General features: G+C 45.5%; 1 protein-coding gene across 2 annotated transcripts in view; it reads right to left on the bottom strand.

Moving 5' to 3' along the window:
• The window catches only part of CHL1 (cell adhesion molecule L1-like), a 54917-nt gene that overhangs the window by 16085 nt on the left and 26231 nt on the right, over positions 1 to 12601 (bottom strand). For both annotated transcript variants that reach the window (XM_010134998.1, XM_010134997.1), the window contains exons 9-17: positions 11551 to 11682; positions 10839 to 10976; positions 10129 to 10240; positions 9264 to 9430; positions 7588 to 7753; positions 6281 to 6405; positions 3617 to 3718; positions 3209 to 3406; positions 2288 to 2358 (exon numbers count right to left, since the gene is read on the bottom strand). In XM_010134998.1, coding sequence (XP_010133300.1) covers positions 2288 to 2358; positions 3209 to 3406; positions 3617 to 3718; positions 6281 to 6405; positions 7588 to 7753; positions 9264 to 9430; positions 10129 to 10240; positions 10839 to 10976; positions 11551 to 11682 — 1211 coding nt within the window. The remainder of the gene's footprint in view (positions 1 to 2287; positions 2359 to 3208; positions 3407 to 3616; positions 3719 to 6280; positions 6406 to 7587; positions 7754 to 9263; positions 9431 to 10128; positions 10241 to 10838; positions 10977 to 11550; positions 11683 to 12601) is intronic.

Below are 12601 nucleotides of genomic sequence, written 5' to 3'. Positions count from 1 at the left end.
TGTCGTGTCAATTTTAAGACGGCTGGAAGAAAAATGTCATGACTTCAAGAGAAAGGTGGGTGAAAGGCAGTGAAACAGTTGGATTAAAAACAGATTAATTGCTAGTAGATGTATTTCTGCATACTACATGCATCAGCTCTTTGTCTCCTTGGGTGATGTAAAACCACTTGTCTTTTAGCACAACTAAAACTGTTATTTTGGCTTAAGGCTGTGTGTGCCTTTTAGCACAGATAAAATCCACGTTTTATCTTAGAATTTTATGTAGCACAGCAAGTTGGGTCATTCAAATTTAGATTCGTTCTAAATATGCACCAAATGCTTGAAACTACGCCTGGACATTAAATGTGCAGTGGCTGTGCTGCCCTGTTTAGCCCATCAGCTGAAGAATTCATCACACCATGGCTCCCACCTAATTAACAGTAATTTAGGAATTATTAGAAGATGTATGTAGCAAGGGCTTGTCATGAGATCTTCACCAGTTGAGTTTAATTTTCTGAAAACGTACTTTAATTCATAAAGTTAACTGCTCACCCGCACTACCAGAAATGATGAGGGTTATCTGAGACCCCTGAAATGGCTGTGGGTATGTCCCACCACAGTTTTAATAATATCGGAATTACATACTGTATAGATTAAATATATAATAACTGACAGGTATCCAAGCTTCACACAGAGGCCTGAAATGAAACGGCATCGACTTGGAAGAGCCAGCAGAAAGCAATGCCCTGTTGATGCTCCTCATGCACAGGGGCCCTGGGTCTGGATGACCTGCAAAAATACCCACGTGTCTGCGCTGAGGGTATGAGGACCTTTGGGATGACTGTGGTGAAGAAGCTGGTAGACTGGTCAGCTTTCTGCTGCAAGAATCACCGCCATGGCAAAGATCCTGAGGAACGGGATTTGCAGAGAAGCTGAAGTAGTAAAACATCCCTACTAAAAAATAGCTTCTTGTTTAGAGTTAAGTTGCAGCGCTGCTTGACTCTTCTTCTGATCTCCCTTAATGCTGCAAGTCCTTGGCTGAAAAGCGAGTCATGAATGCTCATCTGGTCTCTTAATGCAAAGCAGGCAGATTAGCATCATTTTGCAGCCTCTGTCTGCCAGAAATAGCATGTTCAGTGCCTGGCTCTTCCTCTGAAAAGCTACAGGAGACACCATAAATAAATGACCATCCTGTTTAGGACATGCAAATGATTCGACAGGATTTAACAAAGCTTGTCCATCCCATTCTCTCCCTCCTTTCACGGCGACTTTTGCCCTGTCTCAGCCGTGGGTTCCAGGCTGCCGGGCGAGAGGGAGCTCTCGGGCTCTGCTCGATGAAGCATTGCTCACAGCAGCACTTCCCAGCCGTGCTGGGAACCACTCTGCATTTCTTCTGAACGGCAGGTTTGTCTTCTCTGGCGCATGGGATACATTGTACAGCAAAAATCCCCGTTCAAATCCAAGGCAATAGACCTCGAGGGCCATCTCCTTCTGGTGTAACTCTAGCCTAAAGCCAGGAATTCACGCTGGGGAAATATTTGTTGTTCTTTGCTACGAGCAGCAGATTGAGAAGTAAATCTCATGTAAATTGTGTTTAATTCCAGCCACAAAAAAATATGCTTCCTTCCACAGTTGTCAAAATCTGTGTTAAATGAAGGAATATATATCTCTCTAAACTGTTGGCACAGAAGCTGTAAGCCGAAAAGCCAGGGAATTTGAAGACTGGAAACCATCCTCAAGGCTTTCGCACAATTCCTTTGACACACATGCTTAGGAGATTTACCGACGCTCCTTTAGTTCTTGATGTAAAAATTCAAGCTCATGTTCTCTTGGATTAGTGATCTGTGTCATTTTTAAACCTCCAGGCTGGAGGGGCAGAAGGGGTGCGTCAGCCGTCCCCGGGCCTGGCTGCTCCTCCTGCAGAGCAGCGCGAGGCCACAACTATTTTAAGCCTTTCTCATATGCAAGATGCACAGCGTTCTCACTGTGCAAACTTTTTAATCTGCAAAGTTAGGTGTAAAACTTGGCTTTTGAAACAATAAAATGAGGGGAGAAAAACTGCAACGCATTTAAGTCAATACCAACTTTACCTCTGACTGCAGGAGCATCAAGGATTCTACCTGTGGAATTTGTTACTATTTCCTAAAAATCAGGGATAGGGGAAGGGGAGATAAACTCAAGAATCCGTAATTTCTTTGAAAATGTAACTATATTAAAACTACATGCTGGTGAATTCCATGCTGCTTTAGAAACTGCTGCTTGAAGGGAGAACCTGCATCTGCTTTTGCAGCACGGAGGGACACCTTACCTCCCATTTCATCACCATTTCATTCGGTTCAGAAGCTTCAACTCGGATGTTTTCTGGGTTCTTGTCGGGAGCTGGAACCACACAGGAGATAAGGTTAGTTTGCATATCACGGGTTTTATTTACATTTGTTACTTAAATGCAAAAAAAAAAAAAAAAACCACAAAAGGATGCAAAAAACTTTTCTTATTTCTGTATTACAGAGAGTGGAAGACACCTAAACAAAAACCGTTCATGAGATTAATTACTTGGATCAGCAAAGCTGATGCGACCAAAACACATTGCTTATGCGGTTTTGATTCCGAAGTGCCCTTGCTGGTTGGAGCCACCAGCTAACACGGAAATGTGACTTTTGGATTTCAAAGCACCAGATGTAGGGGGATTATGAGGAAGAGATTTTTCTCCCTGTGGGGATAGTAAACAGCAGGTATGTCATTAGTGGGACGCACATGGCTGAAAGGCTGAAGAAGGACCTGAAATGGAACTAAAGGGGGGAAAAAAGAAGGATAAATGCCAAGGAATGCAAATGCCATGCTGAACAGTTGGCCTCTAAAATGACTTTCAGGGACACAACACTTTCTGTCACAGTGCGAAACACACTGTGAATGGAGATTTTCGACAAGCTTAGCACTGCTGAAAGGCTCCTCATAAGCCCTGATGTTGTCCAGCAGCTGCTTGTCCATAAAGGGTTGCAATGGGCTTTGAAGGTGCGAAATCAGCAGAGCCAGAGGTACCCTGGCTGGAAAGCCCCTGCTAACCAGCGCAGACCCCGCGCTTCAGCGTGCCTGGGCTGCCCTCAAGCAGGAAAAGCAGCACGAGTGGCCTTGACCTCTTCACGTCTCTCTGAAGCACAGGAGGGCACTGCCAGTTCCAGCAAAACACTGTAATTCTTCACGTTCAGTAAGACTAGAGGGCAGCGTTTACCAGCCGGAGGCGTTGCGTAGCGCAGCGATGGTTTACTCGGCTGGCTCCTGCCCACAGCGTTCACGGACACGACACGGAACTGGTAATTCACATATGGGGCCAGTGACAAAAGAGCTGTGGTGTCGTTCCCTGGGGTTCGGGTTAGCTCCTGCCACTTCCCCGGCTCCCACCGGTTCTCTTCAAACTCTATAATTGACTCTAGGGAGGAAAAGAAACAGAACAAAAGAAAAAAAGGCAGAGCCTGTATAAACAGTTTATAAATAGCAAGGATGGAAATGAACTTACGCTCATTAACTGTCAGAGTAAAACCAATTAAGGATGGCTGTGAGCGGGGCTTGTTTCTCTGAACAGCCATGATGTGCCACCACGCTAAACAGCGCAAGATGATGCTACTAAAATCCTTCCTACCATTAACAGGGCTGTTATGATTGGCCCCAGCTTTCCAGGAGAGTCGAACGCTCCGGTTTTGATTTTCTGAGAGCCGAAGGTCTTCTGGCGGATCAGGAACATCTGGGAAATAAAGACGACGTGTCAGGAGCACAGCAAGTTATTTCTGTTTGTGTTGGCGTTTTCCGAAGGACTGGAACAGCAAGTTCAGTAAAGACGATGGTAAAACATCTTTTGATTTCAAAGTGGACAAAATTAGGAAAGTGGGAATTGCTTTTAAAGATTCTTTTTATTACAGAAAAACAGGCTGAATCTTCTGCTCCTGCTTCCTCCCCTACAAGCGCAATATCCCTCCTCGAGTTCATTTCCATTTACTCTCATTGCTGTGCTCGCAGCAACTGGTTTTTCTTTTCAAATCAACATGAAGATCTATTTAATCATTAATAGATATTGACACTGCTCTTAGCAGAAAGTTCTATCAGCGGCACTTGGGTTTACTCTGGTGCAAACCAGCGTGGTAGAAGGTGACTCAGCTCTGACCGGAATCGAACTTGGCCTTTTAGGGTATGAGTGGGAGGATAATGCCCATTATCCCTGGCTGGGGACCTATATTAAAAGCAAACAAGCAAATTCATCACCTGCCAGCTCAACTAATGCTGTCCAGAGAATATATCTGAATTGGTGGTGGTTGGTGGATAACTGCACCACAACTCTCGGGCACAAGCGTGGGGCTGTACAAGAATCGAGCCCGGGACCACCCTGTTGCTGCCAGTGGTCTCAGCCAGGGCTGAGGCTACCAGCACCACCAGAATAGGCTGCTCCCCTCACAGTCCTGGGGGACAGACACATCTGCAACACGACCTGGTGGTTTCTCAACAGCATCAGGGGCACAAGAGGTGGTGAGCCGTGGCATGGGTCCGTCACCAGATCGCCTGTGATGCAACGAACGCTTTCAAATCTAGCGGTTCCAGACTGAGAGATGCTTCTTGTCCTTATGGCAGTCAGTTTTTATTGGATCCATTTGGTAACCGAAATGTGTAAGACCTGGTGTAAAAGAGTCATTTCTCACTGCAGGGGCTGATGGTAACTCCTCATCCTTCCAAAGTCACGCACACGCACTTCCCCTCCTTAAACACTGGGCTGGTGTTTCAAAACCTACAGAACGTACAGACCACGGAAATGAGATTGCACAAATCGTGTCTTCGACCTCCTCCTGCCCCAACTACAGGTTTGGCTGACAATGCCATTTCTAACAGGAAAAAGACGAACCTCAACCACCAAAACATTGTGAAGAAGTTAATTGTGTCTGCACAGAATTTTTTAAATAACACTGTTGAGTTGTCTTGTATATCTTAGGTTACATCAAGAAGTTAAAAAGGGCCTGCTTGGGGTTTTTTTTATAATTCAGTATATTAATTTAAAGTTGGTGATGGTGTATCTTAAAGATACCTACTCCTCTATCTGTTCATTAATCATAGAAAAAATACTAAGATGTATTCTAACTGACTATCTCTTTTGCTCTTAGTTGCCCATATTCTGATGTCTCCATCTCTGCCATATTTAGTTCTTCTGTCAACTCACAAGTATTTTACAGCAAAAGAAACCTGAATTTTTCAGCTGGAAAATAACATGTGCTGTTAATCCACCAAGACCTTCCTTATACACAATAAAAAAGGGGAAAAGAGCACGAGACTGGTTTTCCTCTTCTGCAAATCACCTTTTGAAAAGGGAATGAAGTGCTTCATGAAATTTTCATAAGTAATGTAACAAATAGTCTACAAACATTTTGAATTATACAGCACTAAAGAACACGGTACCATAAATAATGTGCAAAGCATCTTCTTAATTTACTATTTACTGGAAAATACCATTCATTTCAAGTGTGAAAACATCTTGAAGGTCAGATTGTCTTAGTTCTTGTTGCAATCACTGCTGGAAATAAACAAAAATGTAAAACAAAGCAAAATTTAATGTAATTAAAATGATGCAAAACTGTCCAGAAAGCTGAATTTTTAGCCATTGGCCGATGCCCTCAGGTATATGTGCAATGGACATCACAAGTTCACCCTCTTAGTTTCAAATGGTCCTTCAGGAAGGGAGGCGGGTCGTATGGATGCGGACCCACATCAGACTCTGCAGGTCAAGGCTTTTCTCTGCTGCCAACTTGCTCTTTGCCACTGGACTACAATTTCTGCTCAGATTCACAGAGAGAATTAATTCTTTTAGGTGCTTAACTTCCACCAATCTTCAGAGGAGCTGGACATCTAAACACTGGCCTTACATCCTTCTTCAGAAAATAGTCCCTGAGGTAATTCACGTGCAATTCTCTAGTGAAGGGGGTGAAGGATTGACTTCAGAGCAGAAGCAGAGCCATTCTTAACATGCTCTTACACCTTCCAGCCTGGGCAAGCAACTAGGTGACTCCTGAAGCGAGGAAAATAGCCACCTCATCTTAGGGATAACAACGATTAAATATAAATGAAGTTTGTGTCCGCACCCCCACTCCAGGAGGTACAAGGGTAGCACAACTGAGGGGAACGAGCGAGAGGCACATTGCATCTCCGTGAAATTGGGTTAGTGAGGGTCTGTAACTGAACCGGCCAAAAGCCGCAAATAAGCAGAAGTGCTGCAATGGCATTTCGGACCGCGCGGGGCTCTCTGCACCCCGGGAAAACATCCTCTTACCCAGAACAATCAACTGCGATTCGGCTGCGACACTGTCCAGAGAGGTGCTGGCCATGCAGGTGTAAACTCCTTGATCCTCCAGCGTCACGCTTGATATGAACAGTGTATCCCTGTTCAGAATTACCCTACAGGGCAAAAAAACCCAAAAAGGTACAACTAAGGAAGAGGAAAATCTGTAAGATAATCATACGACATCAGACACCGCCATTCTCTGAAAAGCTGTTCATAAAAACACTTGGTAACATTGGAGTAACATAAACATCCATAACTTGGACATTTTGAACTGCTCGTTAGGCATAAGCGTAACTGTAGTGGTATTAAACTCTGGGCTGTAGACTATTATTTGTATTTTGAGGCGATTTAAGCCTCCGTGGCTGGCAGTTGGTGTGTCTCTCTCGGTCTGAAAAGAACCACATTGATACGCATCGGTTGAGCGTCTGGACATAGGATTTTGGCACATCATTAATGAGGCAAGTACACAGGCTTTATGTCTGAATTTTTGAAAGGGTTGAGTCAAACCGGGCGTTCCCAACCCACTTGTGTGATGTCCAATGGACCAGGGGAAGCTGGCATTAACCCAGGCACACGGGCTCTGTGGCAGACATGGCACGTGCTTGGCGCTATCTCCCCGTGCTACGTGGCCTCAGCAGGATCTTCATCCTCTCCAGCGCTGCAGTGTTTTGGAAACCATCTCTCTTCCGTGGTAATTAACAAAGACATCTGATCGCCCACTGTGGGACCCTTCACAGGGAACAAAGGCTGAGCTCCATCTCCTTGAGGTCAATGGAAACACGAGAGCAGGGCAACATTCAGCCTGGACTTGCAAGTCCTAAACCCACACAGAGGAAAAACTCCTGCTTTGACGGGTGTGATGGTAGGCGGAATCCCAGAAACCTGTTTTCCATTTACTTCAACATTACAAGGGCTTTCCTTTGGCCAAACAGGTATAAACCACAGGAAAACACCAGTTCCGCCGAAGTGGAGAAACAAAGCCCCAGCTGGCTGCGCTGAGCTGGGGTTGTACGTAAAATTCGGGCTGAGCCGACATTCAAGCAATACTCTGCTGTGATGGTGAGGGAGTTAAACACCAAAAGCAGTTGCCAGCTTCGGCTCAGAACTCATACAGACACATTTACATTCCTGTGTGTATAAAATGCAGATCTATTCCCACATCGTGTGGAGAGTCCTCACGGACGGAGATTTGCATTTCGAGCTATTAAGTCTCATGTTTATCGAAGCTCACGTTCCAGCACCGTACACCATTACTCAGCCGAGATCAAGAAAACGCTTGTTCCTCCCCTGCTCACCTGCCACCTTCCGTGCTGTTGACTGGCAGCTCATCTCCATCTTTCCTCCAGAATAATTTAAAACTGTGTTTCAAGTGTGAATCATACTCAGGCTGACATTTCAATAAAATTGAATGTGATTTCACCACTCGGGGGTTCTTCGGAGTAACAACAACTTTGGTAGCATCTGATTGATCACAGAAAAACACTTTGATTAGGGGAGAGAAACTATTACATCAAATATTCACCGAGCACTTCGTATATAAAAAAACCTCAGGAGCAACAATCCCGTCTTTTTTGTTCCATATACAAGCACTGCAAGCGAAGGATGGTTGTTCCTGAAATAGATATTTGCCAGGATTTAATTTTCTATCTTGAAAAACTCTATTTTAGCTCACTCCAAGCCAAAGAGCTCCAGAAAAAAGAAAAACAAAACAAAACAAAACGTCACCACAGGTGAAAACCCTTGTTAGCAGCCTGTCAGGAAAGGGAGGAGAAAAAACCAGGCTCGAATATCATTTCTATGTCCAATTGCTGTTTGAAATAGGTTTTGGCAACAAGCCAAGAAAAATTACAAGCTTATTAAAGACAAGTGAGAAAAAAACATTGCAATCAAGTTTGTTCTTTTAATTGACTGTAATCTGAATGCAGAAACAGACGAGTGAGTAAGAAGAAAGCACTCGGCTGAATTTATTTGTATGGTGAAACGTTGCTCCGCGAGGATTTCATTGCAGATTTTCATGTTTATTACCACTGTAATACGGACAAAGCAAAGGGAGTGGAAATACAATACAAAAAGAGTGGTTTGGGTTTTTTTCTCATGTTTGTCATAACTAACCTGCATCTGAGAGTCCTTCTGAGGACTTTACTAATTGAGTATTTACGGATTTTTTTTTTTTTAATTGGCAAGCCCTAAACCTTAAGTAAATCTGTGTGTTACCCACTAAGGCTAACCTGAGGGCTCTGCAGAAGCTGTCCACTGCCATCACACCCTCCAGAGGAAAGCCCCTCCTGCCCACCCAACCACAGAAATCCCTTCAAACAGAACTGGAGCACAAGGAACGTATCTGCAATTTCCATTTCAGTCACCTTTGTTTCTCTATTTACAAATATTTGTCAGGTTGATAATCAGGCAAAAAGCCCAACGCCAAGCCCTTAAGCAGCAGCATCCCTGAACTCATCCTGCTGCGACAGGCCTGGTGTTCTCTGTAGAAATTCATTCAGTTTGGGAGGTACCTTCTCATCAACACATGGGAAGGAGGAAACATGTGGCTGTGGGAGAAGCAGGGACTCTGCCTGGCTCAGCGAGGACCCCACCAAGTCCACGAGCACCGGGAGGGCTCTGGGCTAGCAAGGGTCAAGCCAAGAACCTGCTCTGAGTGTAACAGGACTGATGGCAAGAAGGAGGGAAAATCCTTGCAAGATAATAAAGTTTATGGATCTGGGAAGTAAACTGCAAGTTTTTGGTGGCTTGTGCAGCTTCTGCAAGTATCAAGAAGAAATTAAACATCATGTATGATCGTGGAGAAACCACACAGAAAAACGGAGCCCATCCTAACTGCTGATCTCACAGAGAATTTCTAGCCTCACAGAATAAAGCTGCATCTTGGACAGAATATTTACTGATTGCATACTGAAAATCAGTAAATATAAACTCTTAGCAGATGTCAAAGGTCTTTCTGTTCACGAGTCATTACCTCTTATATCCAGATTGGCAGTGATCGCCCTTTTTCCAACAGAGTTTGCAGCCCAGCAAGCATACGACCCTGAGTCGTCCTTCTTTGTTTCTTTGATCTCTAGGGTGCCATTCTTATTTAACTCGTAGCGTAACGCTGAAAGCGGCTCTATGCTGTCATCCTTAGTCCTAGAGACGGGAACAGTAGATACAGGTTATTTCTAGGGCTGCAGGCACTGTTATTTCTGGTTAGCAGATACTGATGGGGTCGTGGGAATCTTGGGAGCTGGTCTCAGATCTGCCACCGAGCAATCAGGTCAAGATGAGCAAGTCACTTTATGCAGCAAATCATACAGGGTCATCAGCTTCCTGCAAACCAAAACCATACTGGCAGCATCTAGCAAGGTCTTTAAACTAGTCTGGCTGAGTCTTTAACCCGTAGCTGTCATCAGGAATTTTATTGCCCATGTCAAGTGCTATGACAATCCGGTGATTTCCATCAGAATGGAAGTATTTCCAGGCAAATACGCTCTGTAAGTCACCAGGTTTCCACCTCAGTACCATGTCCAAACTTTAAAGGCTGACAACTTCAAACTAAGGTTGATGACGCTGTAGCAGGATGTGGCTATATGCAGCATGGCTTGGGATTCGGAGTGTCCCAGCACGTGCCTCACTCAGGTGTTGAGGACTTTCATTCACTTTTTTAATAAATCAGATCTTCAGCATTTTTGAAAGTGCATTTAAACACAGAATACTTACATTATTTACAGTGTTGTTAGTATTTTCTGATTTTAACACCATGAAAATAACAACTGGCACATTCTTCAACGTTTGGGGAGCCTGGATGAACTTGTTTCACATGAAAACCTCGGTTCTCAGCGGCTTACCATCTAATATCTGCTGCAGGCGAGGCGAAGATTTCACAGTGCAGGAAGGCACTGTAACCCACAACGGCAGCGTAGTTCTCACCGTCCGACGTCAGTATTAAGGGAGCAATATCTGCGAAAGAAAATGGAAAATGAGCAGCGCTGCATTTCAGAACTGGGAATATAAATGCTGTCCCTGCGTCACCCTCTTCTCCAGTAAAGGTGAAAGGTTTAGACACTTCATGGGAATTTCACTGCCTTTTGGAAGCAGTTGTACTGAGCAACTGCGCTCTCAGAAACTTCACTGACGAAGACAGCGGTGGTTGACTGCTGGACTTGTCAGAATGTGAAACCTCAGCGCTCCAGCAGAGAAAACAGACCTGGATCTGCTTCCTCTAGTGATCTTCTATTAAATAACCCCCCATCACTCTTTTTCTTCAAAGAACAAGCTGAGCCACCGCAAGTGAAATGAGATTAACAACACAAAACCAGAGCTGTGGTCACAATTCAGCCCCCAGTGATTTTAGTACATTTGATTCCAACGGATTTTGAGCCAAGCCCATGATAAGGCTTGTTGCATTAGCTTGGACAAAGTATTTCTTAAAATCTGGGGCCAACGCAAAGGAACAATGACACGGTTACAATCCCCAAGCTGTTCCGAAGACTCAGTCGAAGGAATGGGATCAGTTAGACCTTTTCTCATGAAGAGGAAAGGCTGGGAGGGTACTCACTGAGGACATTCACGTTGGCGCTGGACAGGATGGTGCCGTGCTTGTTGCTGGCCTCACACTGGAAGACAGCGCTGTCCTGAAGCTGAAGGTTGGTAAGGCTGATCTCTCTGTCAGAGATTCTCCCTCTGAAGGTCCTACCTGGAAAGACCCAGACTATGTCAGGAGCTGGAGGAAACACCATGACTGTGGCGTTCACAGGCTCTCCTCGCTGCTTGAAAGTCAAAGGCAAAGCACGTCTTCAGGATCAAACCAGGACCTTGCTCAATAGCCAGAGAAGAAGCTGCCGAGCACCGCCTTTGTCAGCAGTCCCATGGCCTAAGGACAGTGCTCCAGAGCAGCAATTTCCAGTAAAAACCCCCCACACTTGTTAAAATGGTGGTAGTAACACTGCTGCGCCGGGGAGCAGGGCCTGCCACACGGTCACTTCTGCTTATTCAGAAGCACGGAGAAAGACCAGGAGCCCCCAACAAACGTAAGCTATCCCAGATCCCCAAAAGACAGGAGCATTAGGGGGTGAGGCAGAGGCAGTAACTCATGGGTACCATCACTCCACACCCTGCAGCGTTCACCCTTATTCTCTTCAAGATCACATCATGCCTAAACCAGACATCATTCAGTGCATCAGGATTGAGGCGTTCCCTCTAACTGGGTGCAAGACAGGCACATCCCACCCAGCCACCACCCAAGGGAGAACGCTGGACCTCGCACTTACTGTCGATGGGCATCCCATTCATTTTCCACTGAGTTGTTGGCTCCGGGTTGCCAACAGCTTCGCACAGCAGCACAAGATTTGTTCCTACGCTGTAAACACCACCTTCAGGCTCCTTTATCCACTGAGGAGGCTCTGGAAAAAGGGGACATAGCAGGTATGAGGTGCCGCAGCGAGACAAGTCTAACTCTGCTATTGCTGTGGTCCTCCAGGAGATGGCAAACGCTGCCAACAGTTTGAAGGCAGCTCCTATACTGAGCAGCTGTATTGTATTTCTTGCAAAGCCATGTTAAAAGGTACAATTAGCACCAACGGGCATCAAGTTCTGTCCTTCAGACTTCGTGAAACATGTCAGGAGAGGGTGTAGGAAATGCTGGTGTTTATAAATGAAAAACAAATGCAGGTGGGAGGTAAACCTGAACGGGTCAGCATTTTCACAAGAACCCTCACACGTGAGGTTGTGTCTGTGAAATGAAATGAGGCTATTTCAGCAATTCAAACAAGATGCAAATATCCATCCAGCTCAAGTACCCTGCTCTAGGCACAAGCAACTGGCTTCCACCGACTTGCCCAGGGGCAGCCGGAGGGCAGAGCACAGTGATTCTGGAGCTCCACGACAGGATGCAGCACTTCTGTCTGCTCATTTACATGTGCTGAGGAAATGTGTCACGATTTTCAAAACCCTGGTTTTCTATCGGGTATTCAGGTGAAAGGCTGATCTGTAACACATTTAGGAATGATGAGACATTCCCTCACCACTGGGGATGGGAGAACCATCCTCCTGAGGAGTGGTCCAGAAAAGTTGCCCACAGGGTGGTGGTAGAGGAGCGGCAGTGTGCTGCTGCAGTCCCTGCGCTCTGCTCTCTCCCAGCACTGCCAGCTAAACCGGGGTAGCTCTGGGGAAACCCTCTGCTCTGCAGAGCAGCCCCTGAGTTGGAAAAACAGAACCATGAGGGAGGGAAGGGAACCGAGGCGGAGAGGGGAAGCATTAATCTCACGAATGCTTTGGTCTCTACAGACAACGCAGGTCCCTTCAGCGAGCGGCCTCAATCCA

Source organism: Buceros rhinoceros, unplaced genomic scaffold (genome assembly GCF_000710305.1).
Source record: "Buceros rhinoceros silvestris isolate BGI_N320 unplaced genomic scaffold, ASM71030v1 scaffold10404, whole genome shotgun sequence".
Classification (NCBI taxonomy): Eukaryota; Metazoa; Chordata; class Aves; order Bucerotiformes; family Bucerotidae; genus Buceros; species Buceros rhinoceros.
This window is presented reverse-complemented; position numbering and strand designations above follow the sequence as displayed.